Source organism: Bos grunniens, chromosome 13 (genome assembly GCF_055505025.1).
Source record: "Bos grunniens cultivar Pamir isolate PY7600 chromosome 13, Bosgru_T2T1.0, whole genome shotgun sequence".
In the NCBI taxonomy this organism is placed as follows: domain Eukaryota; kingdom Metazoa; phylum Chordata; class Mammalia; order Artiodactyla; family Bovidae; genus Bos; species Bos grunniens.
The window spans coordinates 26,819,826-26,841,358 of record NC_141177.1 but is presented as its reverse complement, the minus strand read 5'-3'; the positions used below and the strand labels follow the sequence as shown (position 1 = coordinate 26,841,358).

Genomic DNA, 21,533 nt, shown 5'->3' with positions numbered 1-21,533 from the left:
AAATTTTAATAGAACCTCAGTATGCTGATAGTAGAGGCTAAGACGATAGTTGTTACTAAGCCAGTTTAGCTGGAAGCACATAAGCTAACTAACTAGACTGATCCTTGTTGAAGTTCTTTTCTAGACTGAGGATTTAATATTTAAAGGAAGTAAAAAATTTCATTGATTTGGGGTTTAAAATTGATCTCTCAGTTGATCATCTAAATATATATCTAAAATATCAGTAATAAGCATATAGTTCTGTAGCTACTTAGGAACAGCCTTTAGGGGATTGGATAGGATGATAGTTTTACAGTGAATCACTGTTCAAAGTGATTTTTTTTTTTCTTGGCCACAGCAAGAAGAGGAGCTTCACACTGTACGCAGAGGACTGAGGTCATTATTCATGGCTCATGAGAGAAACAATCTTTGATGTCTAGTTGTTCTCAACAAGTTTTATCCAATTATTCCTGTTTAGCTTAGGAAATACCAGAGTAGCTCTATAAAGAAAAGACATGTTACCCAAGCAAGAGTACCTCTGTAGAACCCTCTAAATTCAAAGAACTGTCTGTCCTCTGCTGGATAAGAAAGAACCTGTAATCACCATAACATGACTTAGCCCCGAAGCCTTTTGTCTGTGCAATACTTTTTTCAGAAAGCTTTGGGAAACCAATCAGTAGAAGGAATTGGCTTACTTTTATAGTAATATTTACATGAGACAAATATTACCAAGTTAACTATATTCATACAACTAGTTACTAAAATCTATCATATAAAATATATTTTAAATGCAAACAGTTTGAACTAAATATATAAAGTATTGTTAAAATTTACTAGTTTAGAACATGGTTCAAATAATAAAATTTAGTGATGCATAGAAGGGGACGAAGTCCGATTTAAAATGCTTACCTGAGTGTACAGCAGTACTTTCAGCATACTGTTGGAGAGAGTATTTATTCAGCTGTGGCTCCATTGTATTAGAAGGCACTAAATAGCCTAACAGAGTTACCATTTTAATTCTAGGTAGACATATTATTAACTCAAGCAGGCTGTTTTGACAAGTACTTTTTAAGCCCTAGGGTTCACTGTAATATTTTGCTAGATTAATATATGAAAATGAATACATATTTAGTTTGCTTTAATTGTGTAATAAAGTTGAAATAAATGCTGTAACTTGATTGTTATAGTTATTCTATAAATCATTTTGTTTGAATATCCTCCAGTCAGACATCTGAAGTATACCATCACACCATCTCACTTTACCAGTATTTAAGTACAGTGGTAAAAGTGGCTTCTTAAATCTAAATAAGCAAAAAAAAAAAAACCTTTGCATCATAGCTTTATTCCACTGTTAGCATCAGCTAAGATTTATTGATAGCATAGCAGAAATTCTACTTCAGGAAACAGTGACAAGTCTGCTATAATATTAAAACAACTCAGGAGTTGTAACTCTGTGTTCCCCCATGAGACTTCAAAATTAATCCATTATGACACACATACTTTTTTATCTCCACCCCCCTTGGCCAGACTCCAAGACCTCTAAACCCATGCTGATTTTCCCATACTGTTTTGTATGTGTAATCCCACCCAGGTGCCCGCTTTCTCCCAGCTCTTTAAACCATTCTGCTTTGACCTTGTCATTATCAGTAGTTGTGCCCTGAATCTCACTTCAGATGTTGATCGTCCCACCCTGCTTTCTAGAGTAGTCCCAGGCTGTTTACTCCACTACTGTCTGCTATGCTTGTTAACCCTCTTGTCCTTCCTTCCTTGCCTTACCGATTTTAGAGTCCTTAGTCCTAGACAGTACTCTCACCCTCTCACCTTTCCTCAGATTTTTATCTACTAGTTCAAACCCTTCATTCCACAACTTGAACATCACTTGAGAAAAACAAATATGTGGTCATAAATTTAAACCTTAATTATATTTCTTTTTTTTTGCTTGCTTTTTTATTTTTTAAATTTACAATATTGTATTGGCTTTGCCATATATCAAAATGAATCCGCCAGAGGTATACATGTGTTCCCCATCCTGAACCCTCCTCCCTCCCCCCTCCCCATACCATTCCTCTGAGTCGTCCCAGTGCACCAGCCCCAAGCATCCACTATCGTGCTTCGAACCTGGACTGGCGACTCGTTTCATATATTATATTATACATGTTTCAATGACCACATATTTCAAATGGCTATATTGCATTGCTCAGCAATCCTTATCCTGCCCTGTTTAATTGCCTGTACCACATTTCCAGAGCATTATTGTATATCAGTACCTCTTTCCTTAATTCTTTACCTTTTAGGGTATGGCCTTACCTCATACTTTCCTCATCTCTTCTCCCTAAAATCTAACATGTTACCTGCATCAATACTGCCATTTCTGATTTCCCACACGTTTCAACAGCAGATAACCCTCATTATTTCAGGACAGTCTAATCACCTGGAGGTACTCTGAATCCTGTTGTCTTTGACTTCTCCCTATTGGTGTGTATAGCCCACGCTTATTTAAAAACATTTTTTTAAAATGGACTTTAACATCACGTTCCTTTTTAACTGCTGCCCTTCATATGTAATTCTCAACCTAGCTTTACACAGAGCGTAGCAAGAGAGTTTTCTCTAGTTACTATCTCAATTCATACTTCTTACTTGCTCCTTACCATCCCTCATAGAGTCCAGCTTCTATCCCTATAATTTCACTGAAACAGCTTTTATCAAAATCACCAGTAATTTTACCAAACCTTACCTCTGTTGTCTTAGCTTCTCAGTGCCATTCCATGGTTAAAAACCCTTGGCTAACACAGATTTTCCATTCTTTCTTATCTTATTCCTAACATCCCTTTTACCTCTTAAGACTAGGAATGAGCTCCATATTATTACTTTTCTTCAATCTAAACTTTCTCCTTAGGTGTTTTCATCTGGTACCAATTAATAACCATTTCTATATTAATAACTTCTAAATGTAGAAACATTCTGACCTTTATTTTGGACATTAGTGTGTTATATACATTGTTTTAGGGCTTACGTGGCGGTTTAGTGGTAAAGAATCTGCCTGCTAATGCAGGAGATGTGAGTTCAATCCCTGGGTCAGGAAGATCCCCTGGAGGAGGAAATGACAACTCATTCCAGTATTCTTGCCTAAAAATTCCACGGACAGAGGAGCCTGGTGGGCTGCAGTCCATAGTGTCTCAAAGAGTTGGACATGACTGAGCAACTAAACATCATCATATACTGTTTTACTGACAGTTTTAATAAACATCTCAATTCTCCAACTCTTGCTTTCTCAGCAGTCTCTCTCACCACCAAAGGGGGAAAAAAAAAGATAAACCTCTTCTTCCATCTCCGTAAATGTCACTTTTATCCACCTAACTAGACAAGCCAAAACCTAGGAGTAATTCCTGATTGCCTCTTTTTCTTTGGCCGGTTAATTGATCAACAAGTCCTGTAGATTTTACTACCAAAAGATGTTCTACAAATATACCTACTTTGTCACTTCCACTGTCACTACCTTTGACAGTCTCAGCATTATTTCTCATATGGACAATTTCAACAGCCTCCTAAATAGCTTCCCAGCATTCATACTTGCCTTGTAATTTACAGCCTCTTATTTACTTAGCAGCCAATATATTCTCGCTAATTCATAAATTATACCATGCTTATGACTTCCGTATGTAAAACTCTCCAGTGACAATACATTCTTAAATAACCAATGGGTCAAAGAAGAAATCACAAGAGAAATTAGAAAATACCACGAGGCAAATGAAAATGCAGCATACTCCAAGCAGTGCTCAGAAATTTATAACTGTACATTTATATATATATATATTTTTTTTTTAAGAAGTGAAGAAAGATCTCAAGTTCATAACCCAACTTTAAAAAACTAGAAAATGAGTGAATATACCCAAAAGTATCAGAAGGAAGGAAACAATAGATATTTTAGATTTTTTAAAAAGAATAGAAAAACAGAAAATCAAACCAAAAGTTGATTCTTTGAAAATATCAAGAAAATTGATAAGCCATTTGTTAGACTAAGTAATAGAGACTAAAATTTCTAAAAGCAGAGTTGAAAGATCTGAAAACTAAAAATTACAAAACACTGTTGAAAGAACACTTAAGTGGAAAGACTTCCCATGGTCATCCCCTCTGATTCTAAGACTTAATATTGTTGAATGGCAACAGTCTACAGATTTAATGCAGTCCCTATCAAAATCCCAAGTCCTTCCTGCAGAAATGAAAAGGCCAGTCCTGAAAAACACATGGAAATGGAAGGGATCCAACATAGCAAAATAATCTTGAAAAAAAATAGTAAAGTTGGAGGATTCACAGTTCCCAATTCCATACTACTACAAAGCTAAATTAAAATAATGTGGTACCTACATAAGGACAGACATACAGACCAATGAAATAGATTTGAGAGTCTAGCAATAAACCTGTTCATCTGTAGTCCAGTTGAGTTTCATCAGGGGTACCTAGACCATTTGATAGAAAAATAATAGTCTCTTCAGCCACTGGTTTTGGGAGAACTGGATAGCCACATGCAAAAATGGGACACCCTTACCTTACACCATATATAAAATTTAAATGGATCAAAAACCTATAAGAGCTAACACTACACAACCTATAGGGAAAAAACATAAGAATAAAGATTCATGACGTAGGATTTGGCAATGGATTTTTAGATATGACACCAAAAACACCAACAACAGGGGAAAAAAAAAGCAATTTGGACTTAAATTTTTTTTTTAAAAAAGGATTTTCATGCAAATAATACTTTCATAAAAGGAAAAAAAACTACAGAATGGGAGAAAATATTTGCAAGTCACATCTCATTAGGGTCTAGTAGCCAGAATATACAAAGAATTCTTATAGGTTGAAAACAAAATGCCAAAAAACCCAATTAAAATATCAGCAAAGGACTTGAACCACCATTTCTCCTGAGAAGACACACAAATGTCTAACAAACACACAAACACACTGAGCATCATTAGGAAAATGGAAATCAAAACCATAGTTAGATCCCAACTTTATACCCACTATGATAGTTAGAAACCAGAAAGCAAGTTTGGCAAGGATGGGCAGGAATTGAAACCCTTGTGCGTCTTATTTTTGGCGGAGGGTCGGGACAGGGGAATATAAAATAATGCAGCTGCCATGGAACACAGTTTGGTCGTTCCTCAGTTAAACAATTACCATGTGACTCAGCAATTCCACTCTTAAGTTATATACCCAAAAGAACTGAAAATAGATACTCAACAAATACTTTTGTACAGGAATATTCAAAATAGCACACTATTCACAATAGCCAAAAGGTGGAAACAGCCCAAATGGCAATCAAATAAGTAAGCATGTAGTATATTTATGTAATGGAATATTTTTTAGCTGTAAGGGGAAAGAAGTATTGATTAGCCTGACAGTATGGATGAATCTCAAAAACATGTTAAGTGAAAATAGACACAAAAGGTCACATGTTGCATGATTTAATTTACTGTAATATCCAGAATGTATAAATTCATAGAAACAGCAAATTAGGCATGGGATCTTCTTCAAGTATGATGAAAATGTTCTGGAACCAGACAGAAGTGGTGGCCATATGAATTTGTAAGTGTGTTGAATATCATTTATTCTTCAATATGGTCAGTTTTATGTTACCTGTATTTCACCTGAATGTTAAAAATAACAGCAAAACAACAAAGAACCTTTTCAGAGGTTTCCTGTGCCCTAAAAGCCAACTTTTATATATTTACTTCTAGAACCTAAAAGAGTGCTTGGAGACATAGGCTTGCACAAAATGAATGAGTGTGTGAGCAGATGTAGTATGTTCCTGGAGGACCAGCGTGCCTTCTAAAACTTCCAGTTCCTCAAATCCTGTATAGTGTTTGTATTTCTATCAAAGTTAATAAAGTATTAGCCAGCCAGTCATATGAGCATCTTATTATATGACATGCCTGTACTCAGCTCTAGATACAGAGATAATAAATGAACTGTTTCCATGTACTTAAAAATGTATTTTTAAAAGTCATGTAAAATCACAGGGATTTCTATTTTATTGGCACCTTTGACAAATTGTGTAGGCAAATCAGATATTCACAGGCTTCATTACCAAAGAAGATAATAAATTTGTAATGGTTAGTTTTTGTTTTTAAAAACATACATTGGGTCAAAAAAGCCAATAGAAATACTCTAAAACAACATTTGCCATGTGGTGCTAAGTCGCTTCAGTCATGTCGAACTCTTTGCAACCCTATAGACTGTAGCCCACCAGGCTCCTCTGTCCATGAGATTCTCCAGGCAAGAATACTGGAGTGGATTTGCATTTCCTTCTCCAGGGGATCTTCCCAACCCAGGGATTGGACCAACAATTCAATATTTTTTTTCTTCAGGAATACAGATTGTTGAATGAGATCTGTGTGTTGTACTGCCTTGAACTGTAGATAACATAGTTTTGGTTTAAGATTTGATAACAATAATTTTCAATAAAAGGAAGTTGGAACAGTGAGTGGTCATACTAATGAAACATATGCCCTTGATATCAGTAGCGCCTTTGTTATTTACCCAACTTGCACTTTACGCATGTCAAAGTACTATTGTCAGTGTGAGCTTATAATGAGTTTGAAATTTGTAACAAAATTGATGTTAAAAATTTTAAGCTTAGAAACAAACCTAACTGTTCTGTGTAACTCAGCATCTTCTATTCTTTATTTAAAAAAAAAAAAAAAGATTTTCGAGCAGGAGTAGGCAAACTGTCTTTTAAAGGGCTATACAGTAAAAAAAAAAAAAAAAAAAAAAAAGTTTAAGGGCTAAAAGGTAAATTTAAAGATCTCATGTATGTACTTGTATAAACTTGTCAAATATAACTATTTAAAAATGTAAGGACCATTCTTACCTTGCAGACCATTAAAAAAAAAAAAAGGCAGATCTGGTCTGTGGGCTATAGTTTGCAAGACCCCTCTTTTAGAAGAAACATTTGAAAGTCAGATATCTCTGTTCTTTATTACAAAATTTATTCCTCAATTTATCTTACTGTAGTGAGTTAAAGCAGTTTTGCATTAGCAGAGGTTAACGATCATGTTAATTAACATAGCTAACACTTCTTGATTTTCCCATTTTAGACATATTAAAAAATAAATAAGCATTGTAACTAATGACTTCTATGTCTTACCTGGATCACAGTTTAACACCACGTTGGTGCAGGTTTACCACACTGTGGTCAAATTGTTCCAGAAGGCATTGGAAAGGATATGGAAGAGAGAAAAATTTTGCAGCATTAGTACCGCCAGGCAGAAACTTAAATACTAAACTCTATAGACATTATTACAGAGACTTAAAAGCCACATGTTCCTGACACCATAGATGCCCAGCACGTGTGGGCAGTAGACTGTGTGGTTTTTATCTAGCATTTAATTCCTTCTTAAAACTAGTCTAGGGTGATGAATTCTGCTTTCTATGGCCTCAGGGCCTAGGGTGAAGCTCTCTACAGATGCTAGAGGTAGTTTTCTTTAGCCATCCCATCACCACCACATAATAACCAAGTCACAGTTAGGTCTGGGTTCATTAATATTGATTAAAATGTCAGTAAGCATGGGAGAATCATAAGTGCCATGAATAAACACTTAAAATAGAATACTAAGCACTGTTGGGACTTCCCTGGAGGTCCAGTAGTTATGGCTCCAAGCTTTCACCGCTGAGGACCCAGGCTTCAGTCCCAGGTCAGGGGACAAATATCCACAGGTTGTGAGGAGTGGCCATTAAAAAAAAAAAAAATAGAAATGATCCTTAGTATTGTAAAAATTGGAGCAGGCTCTTAGGTCCTTCCTGTCAGACCTGAAGTAAATTTGACTTTCTGTATTTTCAGTTGTTTATGAGCATCTTCTGAGATGTTTCTTTCACATGAAGAACTCTGAAAAGATATTCTGAAAAAAACACTGGGTAAATAGGTATTGGAATAATGTTGAACTAGTAATTTTAGCAGTATAATTAGAATTTTGCATTTCTGAACTTGACTTTGCCATTGAAGAACTGTGTATATATAGCTAAAATCTGACTTTCAAACTTCGACTGTACAATAGGATACCTTTTAGACTTGTAATTACCTTGTGTTTCCACAAGGTGGACCCTCTATGTTAGCTGTTTTTTTAATCCATTCAGTTGTCCACAGCCCCTTTAAAATTTTTTAAATGTACTTTTTACAAAGTCATAGGATGTACTATTCTTCCTATCATATTGGCTTAAAACTTGATGCTTCTGGCTGTGATTCAGTTTCTTGTCACAAAATTACCAATTAAGTTTAAAAAAAATTTTAAACTCCTTAAAAATAATTTCCTTAATGACTTAATATTGTTACTTTAATAGTCATTTTATTCTGTTAAAATCAAATTGTCAAGTCAATGCACAAGAACCTTATTAATGACTACTAATAGTATGATAATTCAGATACTGTATCTAATTGTTATTGAATAAGAAAGAATTATTTTTTCTAAGTCTTCAGCTCCTAAGTATATAAACTTTCTCTTCAAATTTACACAATATATGTAAATTTAAATTTATATCCATATGCATGTATATCACCAGTATCATGTGATTAATGAATTGCTTTTTGTTTCTGTTCCTCCAGCTAACTAGGATGAGAGAGTAGAGATGCCACATCATATACTTACTTAGTGCAGGATTACACACACTTAGGTGCCGAGTAAACATGCATACTTGATTCACAGTTTTAGGTTATCTCAACCTCTAAAATACCTGCTAAGAACATGAAATATGGAAATATAATTTAGGGTAATAGTTTATGATTAATACAAATACAGTAGTAGAAGTTAGATACCTTTGCAAATATTTTGATTACAATGAAAATGTCTTCCAGTTTTATATTTTAGAACCCTTGAGTCTAGAACCAAACTCAAACTCTGCTTTGGGTATCTTGTACTTTATCATAAATCTTTATTTATCTATTAGTTGTGTGTCTTTAGTTGGGCAAAAACCCTGAATTTGTGCCCCATCTATCAGATTGTCTTTAACTAAAGCTACAGTTTAGATATATTCTCAGCAGTGATCCTTTTTGCTTTGGGGGCCAGGATATTTCTATGTGATGAAGATTGAAATCTTATTTTTATATAGGTTGGCTCCAATTAATATTTTTAATTGAATAAAATATAAAATAGGAAGCTGCTACTATGTAGCTTAAAATAGAAATTAAGTATTTAGAGGGTTGACTGGCCACAAATAACAGCTTACATATAAAATATACATACATAAATATAAAATATATATATACACATACACATAAATGCTTATAAAATTAAGAGATTGGCTTCTAGTTAGAAAAGATTTAGATATCATTCCATAGACACAGAAATTGAGGCTTAGCGAAGTCAAGCGATTCACAGAAGGTTACACAGCATGAAGAGACAGAGCTAGAATTTTTCTACCATACACTGATTTCTTATAAAAAGACTACAGTTCGGCAAACTAACAGTATGTTTGCTTACATCTAGGATTGATCACAAACCCCTTAAGACAGAGTACTGCCACAAGGGCTGAGCAGTGGGCTCCCGACCCACTGCAGCCACAGAGCAGCACAAGAAAGGTCATGGGAAGTAGTGAGGTAGCTTGTGCGGTGAGAAGTCAGGACATTCAGCTGCTCCACAGCTACCTGACAACCACACCCACATGATGGACTGGGCACTTTGCTGGTACTTCACACACACACTTCCCTCCTTTTTCTCATTTAGAGATTCCAATTGTGGTATGTGTGTGTGAGAGAGACTGGGGCGGGGTCGGGTGGGGAGCAGGTGGGAGAGCTTCCGGCAGAGGAAATAAACACCTTGCTGAGTGTTGCAGAGCTGGGATCTGGGCACAGGTTCTGCAAGATCCCAACGGCGTGATGGAAGCACTGTGCTCCTGGACTCAGTGGACCAAGAGGGCAGGCTCATTTTTGCAATGATACTTACTCAAAAGCTAAGTAAAAATATTTTCCAGGGAACATTTATTCTTATTTAACTTACTTTCCCCTCTTTGTGCCAAGGTTACCTTTTCCATTTGTGCTGGGATAAATATCCTCTTAGAGCTCCACTCAATCTAAACCTTTGTCTCTTACAACAGAGTCTTATAATAATGTTTGCAAATACGAAATTAAAAATACTTTTAGAGGTCGTCATTTTCCTTTGAGTAGTTTTTCAACAAGTTGTTACTTATTTCTAGGTTTATTACTCAGATGATTTAAAAACTTAACTTGAAAAAGATAATTTGATTGCCTAAGGCACAAACCACAAATACTAAAAGAATTTACAAAACACAGAAAAAGTTTGAATTCTCCTGTATTTGGCTTTTGATGGCTCAAAAATAATAAGATTTGACTTGTTTCACAGATCCTTTTTCTAAAAAAATCTCTTACCCCCACCCCAAGAAACTGTAACACCCAGGTTAATTTCCTGCAATAAGTAGTCATTTAATTAAAGAACAAAATTAACAGGAATCAAAATGTTGCAGCTGTATTTTTTGTTAGACATATAAAAAAAGAAAAAGTATAATACAGTAAATCATTTTGTATAACAGGAACTTAAAGAGTTCTCTAATTGTGATGAGAATAAAAAGGTCTTTTCCACATGGTACTGAAGACACTGCGTACACATCCCTTGGTCACAGCCTCAGTGTGGTGACCCTGCACACGCACGTCACCATCCTCGGTCACACCGCAGAACTGCAAAACAAGGCAGGAAGGCAAACAACAGTTTTCTTCAGGTTGAGTCCCTGGGGTCTCTTCTGACCCCAACAGTTGACACTCCTCAGGCCCCAGAGAGTGAAGGGTGTCCTCTGGTCATTCTCTCACAGGTGAGCATGGCCAGGATTTCACCTGTGTGTGTGGTCCTGCTTCTCTGGCAAACACAGCAGGTAGTCATGAGCTGAACTTCAGGAAAGCTCCCTGATGAATGTTCAGTGTTGGTATCAAAAATTAAGCACAATTCTTCTCAGAAGAAAATCTCTATGGCCTGTGGAATCTAGAAGTTGTAAAAAGACAAGGTTATACATATCTAAGTTTAAATTGCAAAAAACTTTCCACAAATTATTCTGTTGCTATTAAAATCTTTGTGGAAGTCCAACATGTAAAACATGAGGATGGACCTGCCTGGGTTATAGTGGTGTACAGCCTCGGAGGGCACCCACCGCTCAGGCCCCATCATAACACAAAAGGAATCAGATGGTGAATTCTTAAGCCTATCTAAAACTTAGCTTGAAAACTGCTAGGTAGGCCCTTGAAGTTCACAAAAACAGCAGGGCTTTGCTGAAGCAGCAGAGGTAATGAACTGATTAACAAATGATTGGATATTATAGTAGAGTTATAATTTTGTTCTTGTAGAGTTGAAAATGTGTTTGTGGTACTGTTTAATGCAATTAAAATTTCATATGACTAAAATCATTGCTCTGACTTTTAAAAGCTGACATTAAATGCTAAAATGTGGTTTAAAAATCTTAACACTTCCTGATGTGTAAGTTTTGGGCTCACTCTTAAAATTCTGTCATCTAAAAAAGCTATCAAGGACTTATGAGAGAAAGTACATATCTTTAGTAAATATCTTTTAATAATGTATAAATAGAAATGTATTAAATATTTTCACATTACCATAGATAGAATATGCAGTAATTACATCTTTTTTCTGTAACACAGGATTGAACATTAAAAATAACTGAATATTTTACAGAGAGTATTTATTTCCTAAACACTTTTTAGTGTTCTGAACACTCAAAAGTAAGATGATTTATTCCTGCCCCAAAGTGTGCCAGTCATGGGGGAAAACCTTAAACATCTTTAAACAAACTACTTGCTTCATTTTTCCTGCTCTTCCAACCTCTTTTTCCTCCCTTTGATATATTCAAAGTCATCTATCTCATAGGACAGAATTCTGTTTGCCTGCTTTCTATTCCATAGCCATATTACACTTTACAGAGTAAATCTTATAAATAACAACCACAGTGGCCATTTTGTGCCAAACAGAAAAGAAAAGGAGTCCACTGTTTTGGTTTAAGGCAGTATCTCCACTCAGGATTTCCTTTCTCTTTGTGTCTGGGGCCTGAGCATCTCTAGACCAAGGGAGAGATGACAAACAGCTTGTGGCATCAGGCAGTCCTTTGAGGATAAACGTGTGTGAGACCCTCATCATGGCTCTTCATGGACAGGAAGGGGAAGTGCTGGGGGAATATGCCACCTGTGAGCACACTGGCATCAGCAGGCCAACCTGTGCCACCTCTGTTCATGGGTGTGTTCCCCTTGTATGAAAAGTCTTGATTATGGAAGAATCAGCCACTTGGAGACGGGACCCTCCTTTACTTACAGCTGACTCGCAGCATAAGAATGGCACACAGTGATATGTATTTGCTGAAGGAACAAAGGCAGTTTGGAAGAGCTTCAGGGGAGCATGAGCTCGTGTTAAAGATGTGAGTATAAACTTAAATAAGGTGGGAGACAAGTGAGATCGGTAATTTCACAGCACTCCTCTACGTACAAATAAATTGGGGGAGGGACGGGGGCCGGCAGTCTCTCATATTCTATCTCTAAATATGAGAGAAGGGAGAATACAGGCAAATTACCTTCAGTGCTTTGAGACTAATGTCTTTAAATACACATTAACTACTTAAATAAAACAATGTGTAGTACTGTTCTACATCCCACCCTTCACCAAAAGTGTTAGTCCCACAGTCATGTCCAATTCTTTGACCCCAAGGACTGTAGCCCAGAAGGCTCCTCTGCCCATGGGATTCTCCAGAAAAGAATACTAGAGTGGGTAACCAGCCATTCCCTTCTCCAGGGCATCTTCCCAACCAACCCAGGGACTTAAATCTAGGTCTCCAGCATTGCAGATGGATTCTTTGATCATCTGTGCCACCAGGAAAGCGTGCCAAGCCCTATGTGAAACCACAGGAACCAATAGCACTTTCAATTGAGTTGCATTCTGTCTGTTCAAGACAATTCTCTGCAGACATACTGAATTGCTTTTTATCCGAACACAGTGATTTGTGACATTTTTATTTTCTCTTAAAAAAAAAATACCATATTGCAAGTATCATGAAATTCATACAAATAGAAATCCGACCTTGTCAGATGCTTGCTTGATGCATGTACCTCCATTTCATTACTTTTGTATTCATTCAGTTCTTTACGAATTGCTGCCTGGAATTTAAAAAAGAGCACATTATTTTTCAGGACATTAGAAAGCTAGCATGGGAAATGAGTATCATGGTTGTGGATTGACAGCCATTCGTAATACTTGCTGATTTTGTTATTTTGTGATAGAGTAAAAAAAATTTTGTGCTTAGCATTTAGGCCTTTACTTATTTTTATAGCCCTACCAACCTAGTGCAGAGCTGGTGTTCTGGAAGTATTTAGTGAATTTGTTTACTGTGCTCGAGTGGGAATATATCACCCCCCTGCCTTGACCCCGCCCCACCCCCATCCCATGTCACCAGGATACATAACAGATAGATCAAGCACATGCTCAGGGCACTTATAAAGTAAGGACCTTAGGATAATGAGTGAGGTTCAGCTTTTGGTGAACTTACTTGGAATTTTACAACTAATCTAGAAGTTATTCTAACTTCAGGATACATTTACATTTTGTGTCATTTGAAACATAATCTTGTTGTTACATGTGGGTGAGATGTGCATCTCAGTATTTTCAGGGCTTCTCATCTGGCCCTCCTCCAGCTTCCCAACGCCCACTTTCATCGTGTGCGTCTTTCCGATAAACTCTTGGGCCAGGGTAGACAAACAGCAGACACAGCTTCAGAGGCAAGGAAAGGCTGCCAAAGATGCCTGAATTTCTCCCTTCACGGCCAGGCTCCTCTGAGCACATCCACCCTGGGTAACCAACTATAGCCTGTCTGCATTGTTCCAAGAGGATGCACTGCTTATGTGTGTTCATATATAACCTCACAGACTCACACTCAGCTTATGAAGACAAGGAACCATTAGCAATTTCAGCACACTCATTGGCTGAATGTATTATGTTCCTCTCCTTTAGGGAGGCTTTAAAAGTTCTGGAAGTCACTCAAAGTGGGGAGGTAGGAGAGACTCTGTAGACAGAGGCCCCCGGGTCTAAGCCCTGTCAGTCTTTTCCCAGCCACCTATTTGATGGCACCTCTACAGGGATAATAGCAACACCTCTCTCAGGAATATTTTGGAGGATTAAGTACCTGGCAGGCTGGGTTCAGTCCAGACAGCCTGAGGGCTCTTGGTGTGGTTTAGTCACTAAGTCGTGTCCGACTTTCAACTCCATGGACTGTAGCCTGCTGGGATCCTCTGTCCATGGGATTCTCCAGGCAAGAATACTGGAGTAGGTTGCCATTTCTTTCTCCAGGGGATCTTCCCCACCCAGGGATTAAACCCGGGTCTCCTGCATTGCAGGCAGAGTCTTTACTGACTGAGCTATGAGGGAAGCCCACTTGGTAACAACCAAAAATGTCCCAGTCATTTCCAAATGTCCCTAAGGGCAAAACCATCCCCTAGTTGAAAACACGACCCTAAGCCCAGGTTCTATTTGTGATGCCACATCCGGTCAAGCATGGCCTTATTTCAACAGCTGATGGTGCCCACTGTCTTCTGACACATACACACCCATGAGCCAACGTGCACACGTCTGCTCAGTACCTTATCTGCTGCCGACAGTCTCGTCCAGGGTTTGTCTGCCCGTCTGTCATAGTCCTGTGCTTTCGCCACCTCCACATAATCACTGAATCGTATCAGAATTTTTCTGTCTCTCAGTTCATCAACCGTGGGTCTCTGATTAAGCTAAAATAAAAGATCACCATAGTTAGGTCTCACATGCCAAACTAGCTTTCTTAGTTTGTTTAAGTACCCTGAGCAAACCAGGACCTGTCTATAAATAAATGTAAGCTCTGAAGCTGAAATAAAACCCTAATGCAAAAAAAAAAAAAAAAACTCTAACATGAAGGGCTTAAATTATACACTCTTAAATGACAATCCCTTCCCTTTAACATATCTTGTCATGAGCACTCACACCCCCAGGAAGCTAGCAGTGCCCTGACCACAGCACAGCTCAAGGAAAGCTGGGTGAATTATCTAAGGAAAAATTTTACAGCACCAGCTGTTGCTTTTCAACTATCATTAGGTAAGATTTTCCCAAAAAAGCTACTGATAAAGTTGAAATACTAAATACTACCACTAGCACTCATAAGCTCAGGATATTCTACTAACTTCAAGTAGGACAAGAATTTATTATATTATTATTACAGAATACAGTAGAGAAAGGGACCACCACAAGACTTGAATTTAGAGATGGTCAGGGCTTTAGAAGGAGACCAAACTTTACAGACTTGCTACCTATATTGGCCATAATACATTTTGACTTAACTATTTGAGTCTCAGACACAAACCCTTGAAGCTAATCAAGTTTTCTGTAGTCAGGATCTTCTAGACAAATGGAAGGAACCAAAGAGTGTGAAAGGTAAACTGACACACTGATATCCAGGCATGCTTTGCTTGAGCACTGTGTAAAGAGCTCAAATAAATGAAGAGCATGCCAGTCAGCATCTGACTTCCCGGAAACAAATGGCAATGTCATCGAGGCCACACGGCCGCAGTCGTGTACTCCATGGCTGGGTGAGCACATAGTCCACAGGGCCATCAGTCACCCCCAGGTCGATGCAAAAGGCACTGCTTTTTGAATGTCCAGTCAAAATTCACTGTTGCCCAAGAAGTCACAGGTCAGCATCACAGAGGGATGGCCTGCATCACCCATCTCAGTCTTTCCTACCTTAATATTCAGGCAAGATGCTTAAATGATCATACCTTTCTTGTCAACCTTTGCTTGATTTCTCTTCTTTCTTCTTGCTCTGTCTGATCGTTCCTTTCTGTGAAAGATGAAAACAAAGAAGCAGGTTGAGACGTTCTCCTCTTTAGCAAGGACACGTGCTCAGATCTGGACATTTGTGGGGGCTACCGGTATAACAGGAAGGACGCCTGACAAGTGACACTTTTTTCCATATCATTGCACTTTGCCAGTCACTGCTCAGGAAACTATGGTCTCACTGTTCCACAGAAACACTTGTAGAAGAAAGTTTTGCCTTCATCACAGCCTGGTTCTCCTGGGCCCTTTTCTGTGTTAGAAATAACCACACAGATTGATGCTGGGCATTGATTTGCAGGAGAAACAGGAAGCAATTCTCTCCTAATCAAATATCATCTCTGTGTATATTTACAACCAGGAACATAGATGGCAAACAAAAATGTTTTAGTAGGATAAGTTTTATATATATATATATATAAACTATATTCAAGTATATATGAATGAATATTGTTAGAACTGTCACTGCTTTTCCATGTAAAAGGGATTCATACTTTTAGCCAACCAACATAAGATAAGGAACATTCACCTCAGATTCTGGGCAACATATGCCTGCCTGGAATTCATATTTTCTGGATACATTTCAAGTCCAAACATACCCAGGAACCCAGATGATTCTCCACTGCAGAAGTGAGACACATGACCTGCCTTTTATAGGAACCAAGTCTCTCACCAAAATTGGTTTTGCCTAGTGAGTGTCACTATTAACATGCAAGCCGTGTTTACACCTACACTTGGAAGCTAAAAATGGAGCAGAATGCTGAGACTTAGTGTAAAACGTAAGCTCCGCCCTGGGATAAGAGATAATGGATGTCCTATTTCTGGCTCTCACTGTTGCTAAATAAAGCCTCAGGTCCCTGGAGGGGGCCCAGAATTCCATTCCTGGGAAAGGGACCTCGTCTGTCAGCACTCCTAGAAACACCGCCAGGTTTGAGGAAGGGAAATTCTGCAACTCGCCGTTAACATAAGCTCACGTTACCTGTCTTTCTTTGAAACATTTTAAACATCTGTGCATTTAGGAGGTTTGGTGTATGGGCATTTAACATACTAGTCATTGTACTTTTCGGTAATTTTCTTTAAAAAGGAAGATTCATCTTTCATTCAGATGTTTCAGAAAAAGAAACCAATCCCTGTTATGTTCCTTGTTCTTAATCTAAGTGAAAAACCAGAAGAAACCATAATTATAAGCTCTCATCTGAAAGCTGATAATACAATTAGAAAAAAATGTGAAAATACCACACAGAAGGCCAACCATAAGAGATTTAAATGATGATACGAAACTAATTCTTTAGATTTTTAAAAAAATTTTGGCCATGCCACGTGGCACTCGGGATCTTAGTTCCTGACCAGTAATCAAACCTGTGCCCCCTGCAGTGGAAGCACAGAGTCTTAATCACTGGACAACCAGGGAAGTCCCATAATTCTTCATATGTCTTAAAAATAGGCCATGAACAAATCCTAAGTACACCCTCCATATAAAAACACTGAAACAAGAGCAGATCTTTCTGTTTTTTAAATTGTGGACAACACTGGCATCATTACAAGGTCATCGGAGCACAGCAGGGGTCTTGGAGGTGCCCGGGAGTGTCCGCCTGCAGGCCAGGTGCTCGGTGGGGCGCCAATTCCAAGGTCCTTCCTGAGAGCCTAAGCCACAGACTCTGAGTTCCCCTGAGCAATGGGTTTATAGATCTCTTATTCTCAGACTCAGAAAGCCCTGTGCTTTATACAAAACAAGGGAGCCATAATCAGAGCCTCCATACCCAGATTGTCTGGAAATAGTGCCAGTAGCTTGGACAGTCACACAAGTGCCTTCTGTAAATAATCAGAGATGCACTATTGCTCCTAAGGCAGTGGTCAGAACGTGGATGATGGAGCCATTCACCTGCACATGAACTTCAGCTCCTTCCCTCTGCCAACACTCATGTTAAAAAGTCCTATTACCTCCCGAAGTTTGAGCTTCTTCACTAGGAAGATGGGAACAGCCGTGCAAACCTCACGACTGTCTGGTAACAATTCAGCGAGGGAAGAGAGGCAAGCACTGAGTACAATGCCCGGCACAGAGTGGGCCCCCCTCTGAATGACCACTTCTAATACAACCATATAAAAGATGGCCACTAGTGTCTTGACACTCGTATCCACAAACACACAGGCCCAAGTGTTCTTCCAACATGATCTCAGTTAGCCACGAGTTCCCTACTTGAAGGGGAGCAGATACAATGTGCTGATATTCTAAGCCATTGACTCAAAGCAGAAAATGCAGCAAGAGTGCAAGCCAGTGTCAATGGCTGTGGGGATGATGCTCCAGGCTGAACTATATATAGTTAGTCGATCCTTATCTCTACAGAATCAAACCAAACCACCCACCCACCCCAAACTAGCAGTGACATTCTCAAGGATGCTGCCCAGGGCACTCGGGAAGTTTCCAACTAGGGACAGACCTGACTGGCTGAGTGGCAAGGAAGGGACTGTCAGGGCCACACAGGGAGCCTTTTTCCTGCCCTGGAGGTGAGTGCCGTCAGTCCAGGATCCACCTGCCATCTCTGCTCACCAGGCACAGTTCTGATATTCAGGCTTTCATGTCCAAGTGTCTATGTGCAAAGATTAACACAATTAGAAGCACTTGCTGGTGGGAGGACCTGGCCATCCACTAGAGCGAAGAGGAAGTGACCACTGACAGGAGAAATGGTTCCTGAGAGAAAAGCCTCTGCCCACTCTGGGCAGCAAACCAGGCTGAAGGCAGCACTACTTGGGCCTTGAACTTGCCCCATTTGAGTTTTAGATCACTACCTGAGGGGGCATCTGTGACTGATGAGCTTTATAAGTTAGTGACTTAATTTTTTAAAATTCAAATATTCGGTAACAGCTTCACATTTGTATATGCCCACCTGATTAAGTATGCTATCCATGAAAAGATGTTCTTGAAATTCTCAGATACGGCTTAGTTGATGTAATATAGAATAGCAGTCACCATATCAAGTTTAAAAAGAACACTTTTTTTTTTTTTCCTGCACTGCTCAGTATGCAGAATTTTAGTTCCCTGACCACTCCAGTATTCTTGCCTGGAGAATCCCAGGGACGGAGGAGCCTGGTGGGCTGCCATCTATGGGGTCGCACAGAGTCGGACACAACTGAAGCGACTTTGCAGCAGCAGCAGACCAGGGATTGAACCTGTGCCCCCAGCAGGGGAAGCTCAGAGTCCTAACCACTGGACCACCAGGGAAGTCCCTAAAACAAAGAATTAATAATCTTAGGGTTTAAATATTTCCAACAGTCCTTAAAGGGGGAGTCTTCCAGGCAATTAATAAAGTCAAGAAAGAGGAAGCAGTCAGTTAGGACTCAGCACCCAGACCAGAGTTTCTGTCTTCTACTTTTGGACAGAAGGTCAGCCATGGGACTGTCTTAACTTTGTAAAAAGACGTTCATGGAATGAAAAACCAAATTCAGAGAATGTCTGTAGTGCTCACTCTTAAAGAGAGGAAAACATTTTAAAAAATCCAGGCCCTTAGAAAACATGCTATAGAAAATACCTCGCAAACGAAGTCTGTTGACCAGATACGTAACAAGTATCTGGGAAACACCTTTGAGAGGGTTCTACCACCCAAATCCTCAATGCCTTTAATGAGATGGAACAGTGTTCTCTACACCAGGGAGGCTCTTCCTGGATGCTGGTGCTCAGCACATGTTGCAACCACAGCCCTCCCTGGGAAAACCCAGGGGATGTGAAGGAGGTGAGGATCTAAAATTGTAGAGTTCTAAGCCACAGGCAACTTCCTAGGCTTCTCTGTTCCTTTGAGCTGCTGCTTTACTCCCCAGGGAGGGAACTACAGAGGGCTGAGCTCTTCCCTGGTAGGTTTTATACTCTGTCCACACCTGCCTGTGATGTCCGTGACCGTGAGGGAGCCCTAGTCCCAAATTGCCAGGGACACCTGCTTGAAACCCAGCCTGCCAAAAGACATCATTTCCCTTCCAACTACAGAGCTGACTCATGACACAACCCCGAAGTAGGGACATTTTTAATGATGCCAGGAGAGCCTTTTCCTTTTTAATTTTCAATGGGATGTTGCTGGGTGTTTCAACTTTCCCGGGGGCTTGCTTTCAGAGTTCCCCAGCAGCTCAGGGCGAGGGGAACACAGGAGGGCTCAGCCAGCCTGCAGAGCCAGGTTCCCGCAGCAGCCTCCGTGGAGCACACGTGAGGGGAACCCCAGGGGGCCGCCACTACTCACGTTTCAAGATATTTCTTCTCTCCAGTTCCTCCACCGCGGGTCTTTGGCTCAGTCGTCTGCGGAAAAACACCAAAATTACATTTTGCACCATGGTGGCTGCCAGCGAATTGCATCCAGGGTCTGTGAGGGTCCGAGGTGGCTGGCGCACCCCCTGAAGATCGCCTCCCAAAAAACGGGAGCGGGGGAGGTGGAGGGGTGGGGGGCCCTCCGTCGGAGGCAGCCTCTTGCTGGCAAATCGAGTCCGACCCCCGCGCAGGAGGGACGTGGCCCTCTGTCACCGGGCGGCTGGGGCAGCCCGCGCTCCCGCTCCCACTCCGGACAAGCAGCTCATCATGTCCAGATCTGCTGCCAGCCCGGCAGGCTGGATGGCTCCCCAGGCGCGGGTCCGAGATCTAGCCGGGAGATGGCCCCCTGTCTGGGGTCGCAGGGAGGGGCGGGCAGCCGCGTCTCCAGCTTCTGTGTCCCAAGCTCCCAGCGACCCGGACACTGGCACTCGCCCCGGTCCTGCTCCAGCCGCGGTCGGCCTCACCCGACCCTGCCTGCGGGGAGGCGATGGGGAAGCTCCTGCCTCTCGCGGGCGCGGAGCCCAGGCGCGTAGGGAAGAAGCGCATCCAATCCTAGCTGGGAATCTCCTGGGCTGAGCGCGCGCGCGGGCCACGCCCACGGCCGCCCGCCCGCCGCCTGCTCTGCCCGTCCGCTTAGTGAGATCGGAGGACAAATTATCATTTCCTTTTAAATGGCTTCTCATCGAGGGAGTTGGAGGACGTAGCCAAAAAGAAGAAATACATACATAAATAAAAGGCTTGTCAGGAGAGGGAGGCATAATTAGTCAACATTAATGCCAAGCTCCAATTATTTCTGTAACTCCAATAACGTTATCCCTGGGGTAGAGCCAAAAACGTCCCCACTTCCGGATCCTTCTGCCACTGCAGGGAGGTGACAGGCGGAGCCTCTGAATGCCCACAATGCGGGGCCATAATCCTATTTATAACCCCTGTCCCAGCACAAAGCCCAGGGCCCTCGGGGGCTCAGCTGCTCCTCCCTCCACACTCTAGGCGACACTGTGCTGTCGGACTCCTAGGCGGGCTTTGTGTGTCTGCGGTCTGGCGGGTGGTTGCTTAAAATCTTGTCTGCATGTCTGCTGAGACTTCAGCGTGCCCTCAGACAACTCCTGGCTGGCACCCAGGGGCCAGGGCCTCCCGCTCCCTGGCAAGCAGCAGGCACAAAACCAAGCTGTTTGGGTGGGGCTCCCTCAGCCTGGTCAAACCCCCCCCCAGATGCTATTTATTCATTCACTAAGTGACTGGGGCAGGGCGGGGGTATCTGCTCTGCACCAGGCACTGTCCCAAGCCCCAGGACACAGTGGTCCTGCCCTTGAAAAACTCAAGTCTAAAGAGGAAGGCAGACAAACAGCAAGTGAGCAATCATCCCAGCGAGTGGGCAATGCCATGGAGAAGAGAAAACAGGGGTGGGGACGTGATGGAGGAGG

General features: G+C 40.7%; 2 protein-coding genes across 22 annotated transcripts in view; one reads left to right on the top strand and one right to left on the bottom strand.

Moving 5' to 3' along the window:
• Positions 1-1,152, top strand: part of SYCP2 (synaptonemal complex protein 2) — a 73,504-nt gene extending 72,352 nt beyond the window's left edge. For all 14 annotated transcript variants that reach the window (XR_015138676.1, XR_015138675.1, XM_086330966.1 and 11 more), the window contains one exon: positions 338-1,152. Coding sequence is in view for 12 of the 14 variants with exons in the window: in XM_086330966.1 (XP_086187092.1) it covers positions 338-412 (75 nt within the window). In the remaining 2 variants the exon portion in view is untranslated. The remainder of the gene's footprint in view (positions 1-337) is intronic.
• Positions 1,153-10,264: 9,112 nt separating this feature from the next.
• PHACTR3 (phosphatase and actin regulator 3) overlaps positions 10,265-21,533 on the bottom strand; it is a 206,276-nt gene continuing 195,007 nt past the window's right edge. For all 8 annotated transcript variants that reach the window (XM_086330980.1, XM_086330979.1, XM_086330975.1 and 5 more), the window contains 5 exons: positions 20,045-20,100; positions 15,767-15,828; positions 14,606-14,746; positions 13,053-13,129; positions 10,265-10,961 (listed from right to left, as the gene is read on the bottom strand). In XM_086330980.1, the coding sequence (XP_086187106.1) occupies positions 10,946-10,961; positions 13,053-13,129; positions 14,606-14,746; positions 15,767-15,828; positions 20,045-20,100 (352 nt within the window). In that variant the 3' untranslated portion in view covers positions 10,265-10,945. The remainder of the gene's footprint in view (positions 10,962-13,052; positions 13,130-14,605; positions 14,747-15,766; positions 15,829-20,044; positions 20,101-21,533) is intronic.